General features: G+C 43.6%; 1 protein-coding gene across 2 annotated transcripts in view; it reads right to left on the bottom strand.

Moving 5' to 3' along the window:
- The window catches only part of STAG2 (stromal antigen 2), a 3,222,550-nt gene that overhangs the window by 478,818 nt on the left and 2,723,447 nt on the right, over nucleotides 1-20,285 (bottom strand). For both annotated transcript variants that reach the window (XM_044057319.1, XM_044057321.1), the window contains exon 27: nucleotides 6,564-6,692. In XM_044057319.1, coding sequence (XP_043913254.1) covers nucleotides 6,564-6,692 — 129 coding nt within the window. The remainder of the gene's footprint in view (nucleotides 1-6,563; nucleotides 6,693-20,285) is intronic.

Below are 20,285 nucleotides of genomic sequence, written 5' to 3'. Positions count from 1 at the left end.
GAATTTGAGCTTTGCCTAAAAAAGGCACTATGGGGGTGGCAAGAGCCTTTGCCAATATCCGAAGCCCAGGGTGACAGGTGCAAGCCGTCCCTCATGAAGCAGCGTGGCTTGTCCAGCATGTCATCCCAGGCAGATAGACATTGGATCCCCTTTGAATGACACCAAAATTTAAGCCAATTATTAAAGCTGATCATCTTATCACTGTATTGTGGCATCATTCTAGGTGAAGGTAGGATACTGCTCAAGGTCAGGGTCATACCTGCCTGGGCTACATAATCAGAGAGCTCCTCTATGTCTCTTTTCATGTAGTCCAAGGAGGTACGTCTCAGGTCGTTCACACCAGCGTGGACAATGACAGAGTCGTACTTGTACCTGCTGTTGAGAGACCTGAGTGCTTGCGTTATGTGGCGGATTCTAGCGCCCGACAGGCAGCTTACTGTGACCTTCTCCTTACTCAATCTGGTGAGCGGGACGTCAGTGTGTCTGACTATGGAGTCACCAATGACAAGTGTGTCTGGCATTGTGTTTGGCCTTAAGGGCTGTGACTGTTTGGCACACTGACTATGTGGTCTATGTGTTGAATGTGTTGTGTCCTGAGGTGGCAGATGTTTGGGTGTCTGCTTTGGTGGCCTCTGCTGTTTTGGGAGATTTTTGATCAGAGCCTCCGAGTATGTCTTTGTGTATTTATGTGTATGATTTGAAGTATTGATAGTACTATGTGAGACTGGGTTTGTGGTGTGTGAGGTTACCTTCTCCTCCTGTCTGGTCTTGCCAGTCCTGTGTTGAGAGAGCTCAGCCTCCAGTTTGGCTATATAGTTGCATCTCTCGCATGTATTTGTGTTTTGTGGAAGAAGGAAAGGGTTGTCCGTGTACATGAGGCAATTATAACATTGCCTCAATATTCCCAGATTCACCAGCTGAGCAGGAGAGGACACTAGCAACTGATCCCTCGACATACTAGAAGGAATAGACAAGGACTTTGAAAAGACTCCGGGGGATGTGGGTGATCGAAAAGGGATTTTGGCTAGTGGGGTACTATGTATAATAAAAGTGCTATATCAAAGTAAAAAAATACTTTAGGAGCAAGTGCTAGTCTTTACAGATAAAGAATAGTCTACTTAAGAATCAAGTAGAGCTGAACTTTCTAGATATAGAATACGCTTGGTTTGATCAGCAGTACAGTTCAAGGAAGGCTGTTTTAAGGGAAAATTTGAAGAGTGGAATTTAGGCAGCCCAAATAGTTTAACCTTGATTAACCGCCACTGCTCTTGTGTGCTCCTGTAGCAACTCCGCGCTAAAGCCCGCCAAAGCGTGCTTTATAGCAGGGGGCCGGAAAAGACAGGAAATGACCCAAAACGGCCAATAAACTACAAGTTACTGCTTTAAACCACTCCTCCGAGGACAAACAGGCAGCTCAGTACTCCCCACCCTCACTGGTGAGTAAAGAAACTTCCCCTTGACCAAACAAGGAAAATGGAGAAACACAGGAACCAAGACAAAGCCCAGGGATCAGCAAAATCTGATCACTGGAACAAACTATTAGGAAAGTATGGAAAACAAGAGTATTTTTTTTTTTTCAAGTTTTTTTTCAAATAGGCAGAAAATACAATAAATGCTGTGTTTTTCGACTAATTGCTATCAAAAGCTAGTACACTTGAGTGTATTAGCCTGTTGTTTAACTTTTAAGCAAAACTTAAACAAGCAAGTGCAACAAACAATTCAAGCTATTAAAAACAGTAAAAACAGGTAATAACAGAATAAAACAGGCAGAAATAGTAGTCGAAAGGCTTAAAAAGTCGAAAATGCAGAAAAAAATACTTAGAATCTGGAAAGTTTGTCTTTTCTGGTCTCTGCTGCTCTAGGAACTCTGCTGGACACCACGAGGAGCTGTGCTGAGTTCTCTATAGCCAGAAAAGCCCGCCAAAGCGTGCTTTATAGCAGGGGCTGGAAAAGACAGGAAATGACCCAAAATGGCCAATAAACTACAAGTTACTGCTTTAAACCACTCCTCTGAGGACAAACAGGCAGCTCAGTACTCCCCACCCTCACTGGTGAGTAAAGAAACTTCCCCTTGACCAAACAAGGAAAATGGAGAAACACAGGAACCAAGACAAAGCCCAGGGACCAGCAAAATCTGATCACTGGAACAAACTATTAGGAAAGTATGGAAAACAAGAGTATTTTTTTTTTTTTTCAAGTTTTTAATTCAGATAGGCAGAAAATACAATAAATGCTGTGTTTTTCGACTAATTGCTATCAAAAGATAGTACACTTGAGTGTATTAGCCTGTTGTTTAACTTTTAAGCAAAACTTAAACAAGCAAGTGCAACAAACAATTCAAGCTATTAAAAACAGTAAAAACAGGTAATAACAGAATAAAACAGGCAGAAATAGTAGTCGAAAGGCTTAAAAAGTCGAAAATGCAGAAAAAAATACTTAGAATCTGGAAAGTTTGTCTTTTCTTGTCTCTGCTGCTCTAGGAACTCTGCTGGACACCACGAGGAGCTGTGCTGAGTTCTCTCTCTCTCTCTATATATATATATATATATATATATATATATATATATATATATATATATATATATATATATATATAGGAGGCAGATACTGATGAAAAAGAAAAGATTGTGGGCATAGTATTTGGTTTTGATGAAGGGAGGGTGGTAGAGGGTTGTGTTGTTTAGTCAAAGACAGAATCGTTTCAGTAAACTGTTTTCTGAATGAGTCAGCAATACTGCTGGAGGAAGGGGGAGTGCCTAATTTACCTGAGTGGAGAATGGAGTTTTGTGGACCAAAACTGCTTAGGGCTGTGATGGGAGGAGTTTAGGGCAGACTGACATTGGGTTTTATATTCTTCTATTTGTTTTTTGACTTTATTGTGCAACTCTAGGAATGACTGTCTAGAGGACGGGGGTTTTGTTAAGCGCCAGTGCTCCCAGGCCTCATCTCTGACTTTCATTAGTGACCGGGTGCTTTTTTGTAGCCAAGAGGAGTAATATGTTTTGATGCAGGCATTTCATATGGGGGCATGTGTGTTTAAGGAAGGTGCTACTGAGGAAGTGGACGGCTTCATCAAGACTGAGTTACTTTAGTGGTGTCCAATCACACTTCTGAAGGGATGAGATAAAGGAGACAGGGTTAAAGTTTACCCTATTTCAGATTTGCCTACAGATGATGGGTTTAGCACAATTTAAATGGTGTCTCAGAAGGAATGTTGGAAGTGTGGTCACTTGAAGCTGTCTGGCAGACAGCCAGCTAACTACAAGTGAGGGTCTTTACTGACTAATATCCAGTCGAGAGCAGTATGTTAGAGTTTTTAATTATCCAGGTAGGCGACTATCAGTTGGGAGAAACCATGACAAGACACAGCCAGTTGATATTAAAATCACCTTAGGATTATGGTTTTCTGTGGTAGGGAATGGTTAGCCCAGTTCAGGAGGTTTTCCAAGGGTGGGATGTTTTGGCCAGGTGGGAAGTAGCATCCTATGATGTTGACTGTTTTATTTGGGTTTAGTAGTTTGAGGTTGGCATATAGAATTTCTTCATTTCCAATGCATGGGGCAGATGTGTTAAGGATCTGCATGTTGAGGTGGTGTTTAAACATTAGAACCACACCACTCCCTTTTCATACATAGTCTATCTACTCGAAGAATGTTATAACCTGTTGGAAGTATTTCCTCACTTTTGATGTGAGGTTTGAGCCAGGTTTCGGTCAGGATGAGAAAATCAGGAGAGTATAAAGCTATACTGGCATTTAGGTCATATGTTTTAATCAGTTATACTTCTGATATTTAGACATATTTATTTATTTTTATTTATTTGCAATTTGATTACCGGGGAAGTTCACTGGGCCAAATTGACCCATTTTCAGTGGAGGCCCGGGGAGAAAAGCTCCAAGATGCATTATTCAATTTAGATACAAATGACAGTTAATATTAAAGATCTTATGTAGAAAAGTTACTCATAAATGCATTCAATATCATGCAAAGTTAAATTCATTAAGCTTGAAGGTGGGGCTCACACAGTTTCATTTGAGGGAAACAGTTTAGATACAAACCTTTTAAGAAAATGTAAATACGCTTTACATACGCACATCAATAGTAGAATGCTATTTACAAGGTTGGGCTGTGTAAGGGTAGCTGTAAGGAGGTGAGAGCTTAGAGAGAAGCTATAGAAATTGTTGAGAGCTTAGATAGGCTCATTGGAAGATAACTATGAGAGTTGTAGAGCTTGGGAACCAGAGCGAGAACCCCCTTGGATTAGGTTGGGTGAAGGCAGGTACATTTCCATTTAGTGGACAGGTGTTTGAATAGTTGGATTTTGAAGTTTGCTGAATTTGGTATGAAGTGGCAGTGAGATGACTTTACAATGTGTAAATTTTGTTCATCGCGTGCCACACCTACATTTCGGGAACAGTCCTTCTTGCAACTACAAACAGAAGAAATGTAAAAACATGGGAAAGACAACTAAACAGTTTGCAAAAGCTTGGATTGTGCATAGAAAAGTAAACAAAACAATTAAAGTAAAAAAAAAAAAAAAACTGCAGGAAATGACTTTAGGATAAGGCCTGCCCACAACCCACCTCTCCTCTTAACAAGTGTCTTCAGACAGTAAAATACAAAGAAAACAGTAGTCTGAAACATCAATCTGAAATGGCTGACAGTATGGTAGAACATTTTTAATGGAAAAGCAATTTCAAGTATATGCAGTCCTACTAAATGCAGCATTCAGTTTGAGTTTTGACTTGCTTTGACATTTCATTATTTTGTTAGTCCTGTAAAATGATATTGTGTTGCACACACATTGTGGTTACTCTATTAGTGGAATATCCCCTTCCTTCTTTGCAATGAACTGCTTGGAAGATAATAACATTAACTAGTGGATGCAGGGAGTGAAACCTTCTGAATGGATTGTGCAGAAGACTGGCCCCACAATCAGTATGTTTGCATATTCAATTTTATATGTACTTTTGCTCTCTTGATTGTATGACATGACTGTCTGGATGCACCGGATTTTCATTGTCTCCATTGCATCTTTGTTCTACTTTTTATACTTCTGACCCAGACCAATTAAGAATTATTTGCCAGCACACCCTGTAAAGGTGAAGGCATTCTACACACAAACATCCCGGACAATGACTGAAGCCTGAAAACTGTAGAAGGGTTTTCCTACTAAAAAGATGAAGATATGAATTACAGTTCAAGCTCTACAAGTTGTGGAAAAAAAATGGACAAAGCTTAAGTACTGTCCCCTTCATGTACTGATGACAGTAGGGGTCAAGCCAAGCATTGGCTATCGACACATTCAAAGCTCATGCTCTCTTTCCTACTGGCTATGAAAATCAAGTGCCATTCAAAGAAAGTTACTGTGGAAAAAAAAAAAAAAAAACAACTCAACAAAACTCATCCTCAAATATACTAACTAACTTTCAACCTATATTGATGCCTCACCTGCCACACACGCACAGGGACAACACCCCAAAGTGCAAATCTCAACATTCCTCATTCAAGAATTTGTTTTTTTTTTGCACTGCTGCTCTGGCCCTCCTCTGACTATGCAGCTTATCCCTGCTTGCTCCAAACATTCACTTGCTCCTCCAAAACAGAGTTCCCTACAGCTTGATTCCTGTCGGCAAAGGTATACAGCTATTATCTGAGAGGAGGATCAGAATTTTCTCTTTACTGCCTTAAAATTGTTTTTGCTTTGATCCTCCTTAGACCATGAAGCTTACTTCTGCCTCAGCTGGCCTTCTGACCCATCTGTTCTCCCAAGAAAATAATTTAGCTTATTTGCTCCCTGGGGACAAGAAGTACATCAGTAATCTGCAAGGATGATCAGGATTTTCTTTTTAATGCCTTACTTCCCTGGACATACGCACTGGCCTTGAAGGGATGGGCATACAATGGGACTTTCCACTACAGTCACATCTGTGTGTGATCTGATCAACTTGCCATGCCATACTTGCAGACAAGAGCTCCCATATGATTCAAAGTCTCCTCTAGGGATTTGACATTGGGGAGTATTGTCCTGAGCATGGTCCCCTCCTGGGGAGAAAGGTGAACAGGCTTAAAACTTTTTCTTCTCGTTAAAGCAGCTCCATCAAGCACTCAGGCTGCTAGTGAAACTTGGGTCATCTGGGTAGCTGTCAAGATATTATACTTCCATGCCAATGGCACAAATCAATATTTAAACAGCTACATTTCTAGACCAGTAAACTAGGACAATTTAAAAGAAAAAATATCATTACATCTATTTAAACACACGTACACATCCCAAATATCAACCACTTTGTGTCCATTGTATGCGAAAAACCCTAAAACCTTGACAGCAGACAGTTCCACATACAGACACACAGTCGGCAGTTAACAGGTTAAAACGGTCACATGTACATGTGCCATCTATGAAGTCTTAATTAAAAGCATTAATGTATTTTTAATCTTCACAATTTTTAAAACTTATTTAAGTTGTCTCCACAGATAAAGCTAACAAAAAACATTAAAAATAAAACAACACTTTGCACTAAATGTGTAATGCTAATAAATAATGAAGGACTTTATACTTACACAGTCCTTTTATCTTGTCGCAGAAGTTTAGAAGAAAACTCACTTAGAATATCGAGGAACGGCAAGTTCAATGGAGGATGCCCCTCACCCTGTGGACTGGGATCTTTGAAAGCAAACTCTATACCATCTCTTGACAAAGATGAACACATAAAATTAGTTCATAAGTAAAGTCCAACACTAAAACACTACTTGAAACATATAATGTTTTATATGTTATGCTAGTGTACCACTAACAACAAAATATATACTGTCTTATAAATTAAATAAAAACAAAATTCAGTTTCATAGCTTTTGTTCAAATTCCTACGCCAAGGACGAACAAATAATTAAGATAATGTACCAAGTCTAATCTTCCTGGGCAGCCTACAATTAAAGTTTAATGACAGCATGTCATTGTTACAGGCCCTAAGATCTTAAACAATTAAGCTTGTAGACTGATAGCAACAAAGCAACCCTATACAAGCAATGTTTTTTCTGGATACAAGACTATGCTCCAGCCCAAATACCTTCCCATTTTCTTTGATGAAATAATGTCCTTTAAAAAAATAAAACTGAGAATGGAGGTCACTTCATGACTCACCTTTATTAATTCATTTTAATTTATTTTAATTTGTTTACCAGGATAGAATTCTGATCAAACAATGATCACTTACAAGCTTAGGCAGGGTTACATCACAATGTAATAAAATAATTTTCAGTATACAAATAAACAAAAGTGATGTGCTTACCATAATAACAGACTTGATTTGTCTCTCTCAATCTGGTTCAACTAGAGGGTTACTGGATCCAAGACAGGCTATATACAACAGACTTCAGCCCATCGAGCTCCACAGGTGCAGATGTCAAAGGGTTCTGGGGTCTACCTGGCTCTAATTTTAAATAAGGAAAGACAACTGGCTCCAATGACCTTGCAGAGGAGGAAACCAGTGTAAAGGAGCCAGTAGCTTCAGGTCGAGGGCTCAAAGCGGACGGAATGAGTCCTAATTGCATCTACACCTTAAAAAGGACTGCATCAGCAGTCATTTCCAAAAGAAGGCAGGACCACTGCTCATAGGTTCATACTAGGCTATCTGCCCTAGGGCATTTATAAGCCCATCCCGAGTGTGTGTGGCTTTCGCCACCCCTTGGAATGAGAATACAATGCCCATTTAGGGTTTAGTTTACTGTGCCTCTGCCTAGTAGTGACACAGAAATGACCCCCGGAGTAAACCTACGATCTCCCATCCACTCATCAAGATTTCTCTTGAAGAGAGTCAGTGAGGGGCTCTGCCTACCATGGACTGGGATTCTGTTCCAGAGTGTAGGGAGCCTCCGGGTTTTGAATCTGTCCCTCCAGCACGTCCTATTTATTTCTGTGTTGAGGTTCAAATCTCTCGCGGCTCTGGTGGATTTGTTAAATGGGTCAGAATGGATCCACCACCATGATCTTGGAAGGTTCTTTCTGAACCCTCAGAAATACTCTGGATATTAGTGGAAAGGGTGAAAAAGCATACAAGAACATTTCTGTCCACGGAAAAGGAAAGGCATCTGTCTCCCACGCCTTTTCTCATAGAGTCCTGGACAGAATCTTGCCAGTTGATTGTTCAGAGACGAGGTAAAAATCATCTACTTGATGAAGTCTCCACAAAAGGATCAAATCTTGGAATACCCCATGATCTAGTTTCCATTCTGCCTTGGTCATACTCAACTTGTATACCATACAATTTTACACTAACATGTAGGATTGCCTGTAGATTCAGACTGTGCTATAAAGCTATAACCCAACCCAAGTTAACATTGGCTAGGCTGCAAAGGTGGTATGATATGGTTCCTCCTTGCTTGTTGATGCACAACATGACTATGGTATTTTCTGTAACAACGTGAAGAGGTCCTGGGGACCAAAGATGGTTCAAAGAGTTTTGTGCCTTGATCAGGACAAGCACCTCCTGGATAGTTATGTACTTGAATCTGTCCTTGGTGTCCCACACCACCTGCACTTTTGCCCCCCTGAAACTGCTCCACATACAAAGTCAGAGGCATCTGTGGTGATTGACTGCTTTGCAGCAGGGAAGGAGAAGGGGAGACCTGAATTTAAGGACATATTGTCTCTACCAAATTATTTCTCTTCTGACAAACCCCAGCAGTGGGATATGAATAGATAAAGGGTGTTGGTGCTGGGACCAGAGAAATTTCAGATACACACTATCTTACTCACATGAAGCCTTGCAAAGGTATCATGAGAATCATAGATATGAGACCTAAAATCCTGGAACATTCCCCTGCAATGTCTGAAGTCTGAGTGGAAAACCTTAGAAACAGATCTAGATACAGATACATTTTTCCTGCGAAGTTGTCAAGAAAGACTTTTGAATGTTCTCTTCGAATCCCTGCTCGTGTAAGAGTTCTCTCACCAGACAGAGATTCCCAACACTTTGGAAAAGATTTCGCAAATATAAACATCATGTCCAAAAATAGAAAAATGTGGATACTCTTTAGCCTGCAATAAGTTATGACTTTGTATATATACCTGGTGGCAGTGGACAGTCCGAAAGGTAAGGCAGACAAATAATAATGTAATCCAGACATACAAAACTTTAAGAAATATTTGAAGTCTGGATGAACAGGGATACGATGGGCATCTTTTAAGTCTAGTGTTACCAGGAAAATTGAAAGAGTAAGAACAGGTAACAGGATGTGAAGTGGCATCATCATGAATTTGGGCACTATCACAAACAGGTTTAGGAAAGTTCTAGAACTGGTTTCCAAACATTTTCATTTTTGGCACTAGGTACATCCTAAAATGAAAAATCCTTTCCTCACTTGCAACAAAAGAACTGGTTCTATCACTCCTTGGAATAGTATGTGATGAAGAACAGATGGAAACAAGGAAGTCTGGAGGATGAGGAATGACCAAGAAAGAAGGAATTTCCTCCCAATGCCATCTGTATTATTGATGAATGATTTTCAGAACCAGTTTTTCTAAAATTATCTGTTGCCAAACAGAAAAATAGATTCAGACTTTCTGGAAGAAAAAAGGGGCCAGGGTGGGAGGAGGGTCACAAAGTCTCTTGAATCAAACTATCCTTGGTTTTGGGAGGTTCAAGACTTGTTTTTGGAACCCCCTTGCCATTTCTTTAACATTTGTTTACCTACATTTTCTTGAGTCTGTTTGTTCTACTTTTTGTCAAAACTGGATGAGTTGGATGAGGAGAAAGAAAAATCCTTTAGAAAATTTAGAAAAGGAGAGCTGAAAATTCGTAGAGATTTCCTGGATCAGCTCTGCCCTTTTCATCACACTTTGATCATATCTGTAGGAGATGGACCAAACACAATCTCTCCTTAAGGTGAAATTTAAAATCTCATTTTTAACATCTGGGAGGTTCTAATAACGCAGCCATGCAAACCTCCTCAACACAGTACCAGTGGCCAATTGGCCATAGCCCTGGAAGAAAGGACAGTTGTGTAAAATCTTACCATAACCATAAATGTCCTCTTCCATATTGCATTATTCACTAGTGGGTATACCCTTCTTCCGATCAGCTTGTCCGGCCAGGTTTCCAAAGTTTTTCTAGTCCCAGATGGTGTGTCGGGCATCTAATGTGTTGGCAGGTATGTGGGCCATAAATATGAAGTCTGTGCGCACCGGCCCTCAGAACCAAGGAAGCCCCAGACAGAGCCAGTCCTGATGGCTTAGCCTGTAGAGAAGACGAGGAGAGCAAGTGCAAGGATTAGACGGGGATGGAGGGAGGGAAGGAATACTGCAACATGGAAGAGAAAGACATCTATGGTTATAGTAAGATTTTACACAACTTTCCTATGTCTTAATATTCCAATGTTGCAGTATTCATTAGTGGGTGAGTACAAAAGCTCACTGCTGGCTGGGAGGTGGTCTGGATGAGGACTCCAGGAACCCATGCAGGATATTTCCTGGCAAATCCTGCCCTGGCCCTGGAGATGTGATCCAACTTAGTGTCTGGTGAAGGTGTGCACAGATGACCAGGTAAGCTGTTTCCAGAATGCAGTTGATGTCTAGGCATTTGAAAAAGGCTCCAGAAGAAGCCAAGGCTCTTGTGGGATGGGCTCTGACATTGCCTGACAGGGTCTTCCCATAGTGTGTGTAACAAAAGGAAATGGCTCTAGCAATCCAAGAGGGAAAGGGGTGTTTTTCCGCAGCTTTCCTCACAGCCCTGGGGTGGAAGGAAACAAACAGCTGCTCTGATTTGTGTAGAGGTTTGGTCTTATGCAAATAGAATTGAAGTTGCCTGTGGACATCCAGGGTGTGTAGGACCGTCTCCCTGAGGGTTAGGAAAGGTGGTGGGTAGACGAATAGCCTGATTCAGGGAAAGGTCATTGACCACCTTGGGGGTGAAGGAAGGATTAATCCTGAGGGTGACCATGTCCATATGGAAAACTAGGAAGGGTGGGGGTAGCCATAAGGGCTTGAAGCTCCGAGACCCTCTTGGCCAAGGTCAGGGCTACTAGTAGTACTGTCTTCCAAGTGCAAAACTTCAAGTCAGCCTTGTCAGCTGGTTCGAAGGGTGGCAGAATAAGTTTTTCTAGGACATAGTTAAGGTCCCAGGCAGGAGTCGTCAGTATTCTGAGGGGTCTTAAGTGTAAAACACCCTTTAGAAATAGCTTAGCTGGAAGTTAGCGGATGTTCCAAAGGCAAGCAGGCAGAAATGGCAGACAGGTGTGCTTTTAAGGAGGAGTTAGACAAGTCTGTCTTCAGGAGTTCACACAGGTAGGACAATCAGAGGGAGGTTGCTGTACAACGGCTCCACCTGTCTTTTGGGACACCAGATGGAAAACCTTCTCCATTTTGAGAGAAGATTTCCCTGTGTTGGGTTTCCTGGCCTCCTGCAGGACTGAGAGCATGCCCTTGTTGTACAGGTGTCTGAAGGGAATCAGAATCCTATCGGCCACAGGGAGAGATACAGGGATCTCCACTGTGGGTGAATCTGTGTCCCCTTGTGCTGTGCGAGTAGATCCACTGAGGGGGGTAAATTGTAGTGATTGCCCTTGGAGAGATGAAGTAGGGAGAACCACTGCTGTCTTGGCTACTAGGGAGCAAACAACAAGATTTTTGGTGAGTCCTGCTGAATTTTCAGTAGGACTCGCTGGATCAGAGGGAAGGGGGAGTGTACAGGAATCTCCCCTTCCAAGACATTAGGAAGGCATCTGTTTGCAAAGCCTTCGGGTCAGGAGTTCTGGAGCAGTAGCTCTGGAGTTGCCCATTTGTGGAAGAGGCGAACAGGTCAATCTGTGGAATACCCCACCTGTGGATCAGATCTAGGAAAACATCTCGACAGCATCCATTTGTGACTGTCTGAGGTGGTCCTGCTTAGGGAGTCTGCCTGACAATTGTGTTGGGATGGGATGTAGGCTGCTGGAGGGAGATCCCCTGGGAAATAGCCAGATCCCACACCTGTAGAGCTAGCCTGCAGAGGAGGTAGGACTTCATCCATCCTTGCTTGTTCAAGTACCACATCACTGTGGTGTTACCTGTAAAGATCCTCAGGAAGCCCTGTCTGAGGAAAGGCTGGAAGGCCTGTGGGGTAAAAAGAATGGCTGACATTTCCTTGATGTGGATGCGCCAGTGTTTGTTTGTCTGACCACAAACAGTACAGTTGTGAACCTACCATAAATATAGATGTTCGAGTGTATTCACTATTGCAGTCATTACACTTGGGTTATCCTGCTTGCAGGCTAACCTCAGTCGGCCTGAATTCCAAAGTCCTGGTCCGGCATCGGTTGCTGTCACATCTTCCCTGACATCAGTTCGCCAGGAGTATATAAGATGCAGCCGACGCCATTTTCTTCAGTTTTTCTTGCCTCAGATGTCAGGTGCCCCCAAGAAGGTAGGCAATACATATTGCTTATAAAAACATACAGTAAAATAAAAACAATAACTTCATCTACAAGCAAATACACCCACATAGGTTGTATAGGATAGAGACGTATAGATAAGTCCCAGCAAAGAAAGGGGGATGGAGGGTGGGTAACCTGGACTGCAACAGTGAATACACTCGAACATCTACATTTATGGTAGGTACACAACTGTACTATGTTCATCGTGTTTCACTGTTGCAGTCATTACACTTGAGTTGAATCCCAAAGCTGAGGTAGGGCGGCTGGGTCTAAATAGGATTAGGAGTGGCTATGAGGCCCTGTAGAACTGCAGTGGCAAAGCCTGCTCTGGATTTAGAGTAAAGAGGTAAGTGATAATGCTTGGGAAAAGTGTGCACTGAACTCCAAGTTGCAGCCTCCAAAATTTCCTTGGTTGGTGGTACTCTGAGAAAGGCTGCTGAAGTGGCTGCTGCCCTGGTAGAATGTGGCATAATATTCTTAGGCACTGACTTGCCATGGCGTGCATAGCAGAAACTAATATAGCGTCCTATCCATTTTGAAATAGTTTGCTTTGAAATAGCATTTCAATGTGATCTGGCAGCATATGCTACAAAACAGTTGCTCAGTTTTTCTGGAAGCTTTTGTTTTGTCCAAGTAGAAGCGTAGCTGCCTGTGTATGTCCAGAGTGTAGAAGTCTCTACCCTTTATTCTGGGGATTTGGATAAAATATTGGCAAGTGAATGGTTTGGTGAAGAGCCACACTGGATACTACCTTTTGCATAAATGTTGGGTTTGTCCTTAGAGAAACCCTGTCCGGATGAAAAATGATAAAAGGTTCCACTGCCATTAATGCCTGTAACTCTGAGACTCTTCTTGCTGAGGTTATTGCTAGGAGCACAGCAGTTTTCCATGATAAGAATTTTATGTCAGCTGTATTGGCTGGCTCAAAAGGAGATTGTGTGGGCTTTTCTAAGACAAAGTTGAGGTCCCATGTAGGTATTGGTGATCTCCTTGGGGGTCTTATGTTTTTTGCCCCTCTGGGGTACTGTTTTAGCAGTGGATGAGAGAAAATAGGAGGTTCCATATTGTAATGAGCTGAAATGGCAGAGGCATGGATTTTAATTGACAAGAAGGATAAGCCTTTGTCCAGCATCTCAGTTAGGTACTGTAAAATCTGAGGAATATTTGGAACAAGTGGTTCAAATCCTTGCGCCTGGTTCCAAGAACATAATCTCTTCCATTTTTCTGCATAAGATTTCCTAGTGCTGGGCCTCCTGGCTTCCAAAATGACATCCATAACAGCTTTAGAGAGGTGTGTGTTCTGCATGGCTATATTATCCGCCATGCAGCCAAATTTAAGGTTCTGAGTTTACTGTGCAGGATTTAATTGTTTTGTTGAGTCAGATGATGAGGAATTAGAGGTAAAGTCCAGGCTGGGCCTTGAGACAAGCTCTTTAGGATTGGGTACCAGTGCTAGCGTGGCCAGTCTGGTGCAATTAAAATCATTTTTGGCTTCTGTTGTCTGACTTTTAGGAGCACCGTGGGAAGAGGCGGCAGTGGTGGAAAGGCATACACTGTTAGGGTTTTCCAGCTGAAAGACAGAGCATCCACTTTCCATGCTTGTGAGCGATAAGTCCTTGTGCAGAATCTCTGTAGTTGGTAGTTGTGAGGCGAGGCAAATAGATCTATGTCTAGGCATCCCCATTTCCTGGTTATCATGCGGAAGACCTGTGGATTTTGTTTCCACTCGTGAGGGTCCATGAGGTTTCTGCTTAGTTTGTCTGCCAGAGTATTTTTCTTTCCTGGCAGGAATTGTGCCTGCAGATGTACTTCACGGGTCAGTGTTGTGTTACATAAAGTCATGGCTTGCCTGCACAGGGGATAGGAATGTGTGCCCCCTTGCTTGTTTATGTACCACATGACTGAAGTATTGTCCGTCTTTAGTAATAGTTGTCCTGGATGTAGTAGATCTTTGAAGGCTGTCAGGGCATTCTGTACAGCTAGCATCTCTTTTTGATTGATGTGAAGATGCAATTGGTCCATGGGCCACGTGCCCTGAATACATTTTCCTGCCATGTGTGCCCCCCAGTCATAATCTGATGCATCTGTTAGTGTCTGCCTGGCTGTGGGTAAAGTGAAAGGCTGTCCCTTGTTGTGGTGACAGGCCAGAGACCACCATCGAAACTCATGTTGCAGGCAGGGAATAAGAGTTATTATTGTTTCCAAGCTGTGGCAATGTTGAGTCCAAACACTTTTTAGGTACCATTGTAGCTTCCTCATATGCAGTCTAGCATATGGAATTAGCAGGATGCAAGATGCCATGAAGTCCAAAGCCTGCAGAATTTTTCTTGCAGGTAGCTGGGTCTTTGTTGCCATCATTTGAAAGTAATGAGTCAGTTGCCTTTGTTTGTCTGGCATGAGATAAGCCATCTGAGCAGTTAGTTTTGATTTATTTTCATTTACTGTGTACCCTAGGCAAATTAGTAATTCCTTTACAAATGCCAGATGCTTTAGTAGAATGTCCTTGCTCTCTGCTTGAATAAGGCAGTCGTCCAAGTAGGGATATATTTGAATTCCTTTTTGTCTGCAAAATGCAATTACTGGTGCCAGGCATTTTGTGAAGACCCTGGGCGCAGTAGATGAGCCAAAGGGCAGTGCAGAGAATTGGTAATCCATTGAGCCAGCTATGAATCTGAGGTATCTTCTGCAAGATTGTCTGATTGGGACACGCAGGTATGCCTCTCTGAGGTCCAAAGTAACTAGCCAAGCCTTCTTGCCCAGCATGGGTAGAAGTTGTTGCAGTGTCAGCATTTTGAATTTTGGAACATCCAGGAAAGTATTTAGAACTGACAGGTCCAGTACTGGTCTCCAGGCTTTGTCCTTTCTGGGTACCAAGAAAAGTCTTGAGTAAAATCCTTGCCCCTGTTCTTGCTGTGGTATGTTTTGAATAGCTCTCATGTCCATGAGAGCAAAAATTTGTTTTTGTGCCTCTGCCCATTGGTTTGGTGGCAGGTCTGGCATACCATCTGACCTTGGTAGGGTGTGAAAGTGGAACCTGTAACCCTGAGAAACAATATTCAGTACCCATTTGTCCTGGGTGATCATGTGCCAGTTTTGTGAGAAAAGTGCTAGTTTTCCCCCTAAGGGTGCTATCAAAAGGCAAGTGCTTGGCTTTTGTAAAGGAAAGTCATTGAGACTGCTTCCTATAAGGATGTGATTTGTCTTCTCCGCCTTAGGGGGCTGAAGCACCCCATTGTTTAGGTCTGTATGAGCCTTGGGGCCGAGATCTGCCTATTGGGCGTCTGTATCTGCCTCATTGTGGCCTGACACTGGAAAGGACGAATTTTTAGAAGGCCGGTTCCTGCTAAATCTAGGTGGCTGAACCTGTAAAAAATCCTTTACTATCTGCATTGATTTAGCTTTATCCTCCATTTTCTTTAACACCTCTTGTGCCTTAACACCAAACAAAGTATCATGCTGTAATGGAGCATCCAATAATTTTGCTTTAACATGATCTGGTAAACTTTGTTCTTTTAACCAATCATGCCTTCGAATGACAGAGCCTGTAATAGCGGCTCTGCAAGAAGCCTCTACTGAATCAAAATCAGACTGCAGAGTATGCTTTCCCACTTGTTCAGCTGCATGCAATAAATCCTGCATTTCCTTATTGGCAGGACATTCTGAGCTTGTAAGCATTTTCTGTTTTAGCAAAGACATTAGGTATTGTTGATATTTAAGCATGTGAAACTGGCAGTTTAAAGCCCTTACAGCTAAAGTAGCAGAAGTGTAAACTTTTTCCCCCCATCTATCCAGTGCTCTAGAATCCCTATCAGAGAGAACCGGGTTTTTTGCAGTGGAAGCCTAGACCCCCTTGGGACCCTGAGAAATTGTTTCTGGGTCAGCAGCAGGGTTTTTATAAAGAAATGTATGAGAGTCTGGGACCCTGTAGTACCTATCTTGCTTGACTGATGCTGGGGGTAAAGAATCAGGAGACAAACTACATTCAGAAAAAACATCAACAATATCTAGTACGGGGGGATAGCAAGGGGCCTGTGATGAGGCAGTAAAAGAAAGTCTCTGAGCCTTTTCTTGGATTCTGAATAATTCTGGCTCTCCCAATGAAAATGCTCCCTCATGGTGGGCAGGGTTTCCCCAAAAGAGTAATCCTCAGGAGGAGAGGCTGAAGGGATAGATTTTTCAGCATCAGAGTCCTCATAGGGAGGAAGAGAATATCCCTGTTCTGAAGAGGAATCGGAGGAAATAGAAACCTGGTTAGAGGAGTCATAGTCGGTGTCTTGCCTAGGCCTTTTATCAGGGATGGGAACCCCTGATCAAAGTAATTAGGTCCTTGGCCATGTTGAGCATCTGTTTCTTTGGCATGGATGACTGTCCAGGAGAATGCTGTACTTGTTTCTTTGTCTTTAATGGTGTTTTAGACTTTGCCTTGGCTGCTGAAGTGGAATTGATAGTAAGCTGTGAAGATCTGAAAACACCCTCAGAAGCCGATGTTTGCTCAGCGGCTCTGGACCCATCTGAGGGAATAGTTTCCATAGGCCCAATACCTTGAGTTTCCAGAGGCCTAGTTGTCTCCACGTGGGAGTCAGAGACGGTCTGTGGTTCTGAGGTAGCGGGTGTTAGGGGCTGCTAAAGCGCCTCACTGAGACTCGGCGACTGGCCAAGAAGAGGCTTCGTCGTTGGTTTTGGACCTCGGATGCCTGTCCTTTTCTTTGTCTTTGCATTTTTTATGGATTGCGGTCATCGGTTGTTCCGACGGCATTAAGTAGTTAAACCTTCGGCCAAAGTAATATAAAGAAAAATCAAACAGATGCTTAATAGTGCGTTGGTTGAATCTAGCACAAAACCGACAACTAGCAACGTCGTGGTCAGGGTCTAGGCAAGGAATACAGTAAGAGTGAAAATCCTTATGAGGTATTTGCTTCCCACAAGAAATACAATTGTTAACTTTTACTTGACATCGGTCTGGAGCAAGAAAAAGTTTCCCCAATGGGGTACTTGGCTTTATTGAAGACTTCGGTTCTTAAATTCAATTTCGAAAATCTCAGAGGAGGCGGCCGACTGGCACTTGCGAACTGCTTTTGCTTTGGGCACCGTGCGGCAAGAAAGACTGAAGAAAATGGCGTTGGCTGCATCTTGTATACCTCTGGCGCACTGACATCAGGGAAGAGGTGACAGCAACTGATGCTGGACCAGGACTTTGGAATTCAAGCCGACTGAGGGTAGCCTGCCAGCAGGATAACCCAAGTGTAATGACTGCAACAGTGAAACATGAACATTTTGCACCGCCCTTGTGTCCAGAGTCGCCCCCCCCCCCCCAGCCCAGATCAGACGCGTCTGTGTGCATGACTTGGGAAGGGGAGGGCATTTGTAGAGGGAGGCCCGGGTTTTGGGCAACCTGGGCCAGCCACCACTTCAGTTCTTGGTGGAAGCAGGGGAGAAGTGGGATCCTGGAGTTGAAGGGGTGAGTGCTGGGTCCATACCGAGCGCAAATACTACTGCATTTTCCTCATGTGGAGCCTTGACAGGGGTAGCATGGGAATGGTGGCTGCCATGTACCCAAGGAGTCTGACAAATTCCCACGCAGTCAGGATGGATGAGAGCAGGGCAGACTGTAGGTGGTGGCTCACGGAAAGTACTTTTTCCTCTGGTAGGAAGACCATATTGAGGTCTTGTCCTGATTCTGAATCATAGGAAGACAATGTCTTGTGGAGGATTTAGTTTGGATTTGGGGAAGTTTAGGAGGAACCCTAGAGACAGCAGCAGGAACAGAAGCTCCTGTGTGTGGGCGAGGAGAGTTTGTTGGTCTGCTGCTTGAATGAGAAGGCAGTCTAGGTATGGGAAAATTTGCATTCCCCTTTCCCGCAGTAAGCAATGACTGGGACTAAGCATTTTGTAAATACCCTTGGTGCCACGTAGAGTCCAAAAGGCAAGGCACAGAATTGAAAATGACAGGAGCCTGCTTTAAATCTAATGAATTTCCTGGAGGACGGTTTTATGGGAATGTGCAGGTATGTGCCCTTGATGTCCAGGGTCACCATGAAGGCCTGAGAAAGGAGGAGGGGGAAGAGGATGGGAAGTTTTATCATCTTGAAGGAGGGGACCTTCAAGAAGAGGTTGAGATGGGAGAGATCTCGGATGGGTTTCCATGGTCCCTCCTTCCTGGGGACCAGAAAGATTCTGGAACTGAAGTCTTTCCCACGAGCCGGGGGGGTGGGGTGGGGACGACTAGTTCTATGGTGCCTTGGAGTAGCAGCTTGTTGAGGACCTCAGGTAGGAAGGACTCGAGAGGGGGGTGGAAGAGGGATAGGTAGTCTTGGGGGAGGAGAGAGAGATCCAAGACATAAAGTAACCCTCCTTCAGGATTATCAAAACGTATTTGTGAGATGTGACTATGGCCCATGCAGGGAGGCAGTGAGAGACAAGAAGATAGAGGTATGGTGGGAGGCAGGCATTCAGACACTGCCTGCCCTTTCTGGAAAGGGAGGTCTCTGAGCAGTTGTCCGAGGAGTCCTAGGCCGAGTCGATTGTCTCCTGTGGAGTCTTCTAGACCTGGAGGGGGCAAAGGCCCTAGAAGTTTTCCTTATGAATTGTCTTAGCCAGGTAGTTTCTCTGGAACTTAGGGAATGGAAAGACAAGGAGATGCTTTAAAGTCTTGGAGTTCTTTCCCTTTTTGTTGGGGTGACTTGAAAAGGTCAGCCACTTTAGTGCCAAAAAGGGTAGAGTGATCCAAGGGTGCATCCAAGAGTTTGGTCTTGAAGTCATCCGGGAGGTGCTGCAGATGCAGCCAGGAGCATCTCCTCAACACAGAAGCAGATGCAGCTGACCTAGCAGAGGCCTCAGCTGCATCATAAGCACACCTGAGAGTGTTTATTAACTTGAGAGATGAGCCCAAGCAAGGAAGACAGGGATGCCTTTGCAGCACAGTCAGTGATATCATTGAGATCTTTAGAGGCTTTGTCTAGTAGAACCAATAAGTATTTGGCCATGTGTGACTGGTAATTCGTAGCCTAAAAGATAGGGAAGCAGAAGTGTAAATCTTCATCCCCCACTTCTCCATGGCCTTGCTGTCTATCTGCAGGCAGGACAGAGGTAATAGGGAGAAGCTTAACTGCCCTATCAGTAGCAATAGAAATGGAAATTCTCTGCATCAGGTACCCTGTATAATCTGTCTGCCCTTCTAGGGGCAGGTGGCTGGGAATCTGGATTCAAGCATGCTGCAGCAAAAGCATAAAAAAAAACAGGCTGGACAGGTGGAATAGGAGCCGGGTTAGGAGATTACATCTGGATCAGGTCATAGAATCTTTTTCGGACCTCAGACATGTCTGAAAAATCCCATTTAAAATGTTCTTCCATAAGGCTGACTGTGTCCCCGAAGGTAAGGTCTTCCACAGGTGAATCAGGTTCTGCAGAGGCTTTTTCCAGGGATCCATACCCCAGAGGGGAAGAAATCTGTATAGAGTTGGATAAGGAATCATCTGAGGAATCCGACATTTCCTCAACAGGGTGGCTAGGTGCTGTCTCAGGCAGAAGAGGCCTTGGGCTGAGAAGCGGTGGAGCAGCCAAAGGAAAGTCTTCAGTAGGCCCAAGGGCCAGGAAGGCGTTGTAGAGGCTCTGGGTGAAGGCCTGCCAGTTGGGCAGGGCTTCCGGGGTAGGCACAATATGCCTCTTTTGTTTCTTCTTGGTAGGCCTAGCAGGCATCTGGCTGGCGGTAGGCCTGAAGTCACAGAAGGAACGGCAGAGGCCTGGTCCGAAGCACCCATCTCAGTTACTGGTTTCCCTGGCGTCTGAATCAGGCACCGGGATATCCTTCCTGGATGGGTCGTCCACGCTGGATTGTGCGGCCTCCTGATAGGTACCCGCTTTATCCAAAGGGGGAAC

Source organism: Protopterus annectens, chromosome 15.part0 (genome assembly GCF_019279795.1).
Source record: "Protopterus annectens isolate FY-2018-M chromosome 15.part0, PAN1.0, whole genome shotgun sequence".
Lineage (NCBI taxonomy): Eukaryota > Metazoa > Chordata > Ceratodontiformes > Protopteridae > Protopterus > Protopterus annectens.
The sequence above is the reverse complement of the archived record's forward strand: the minus strand, read 5'-3'. Positions and strand labels throughout refer to the sequence as shown.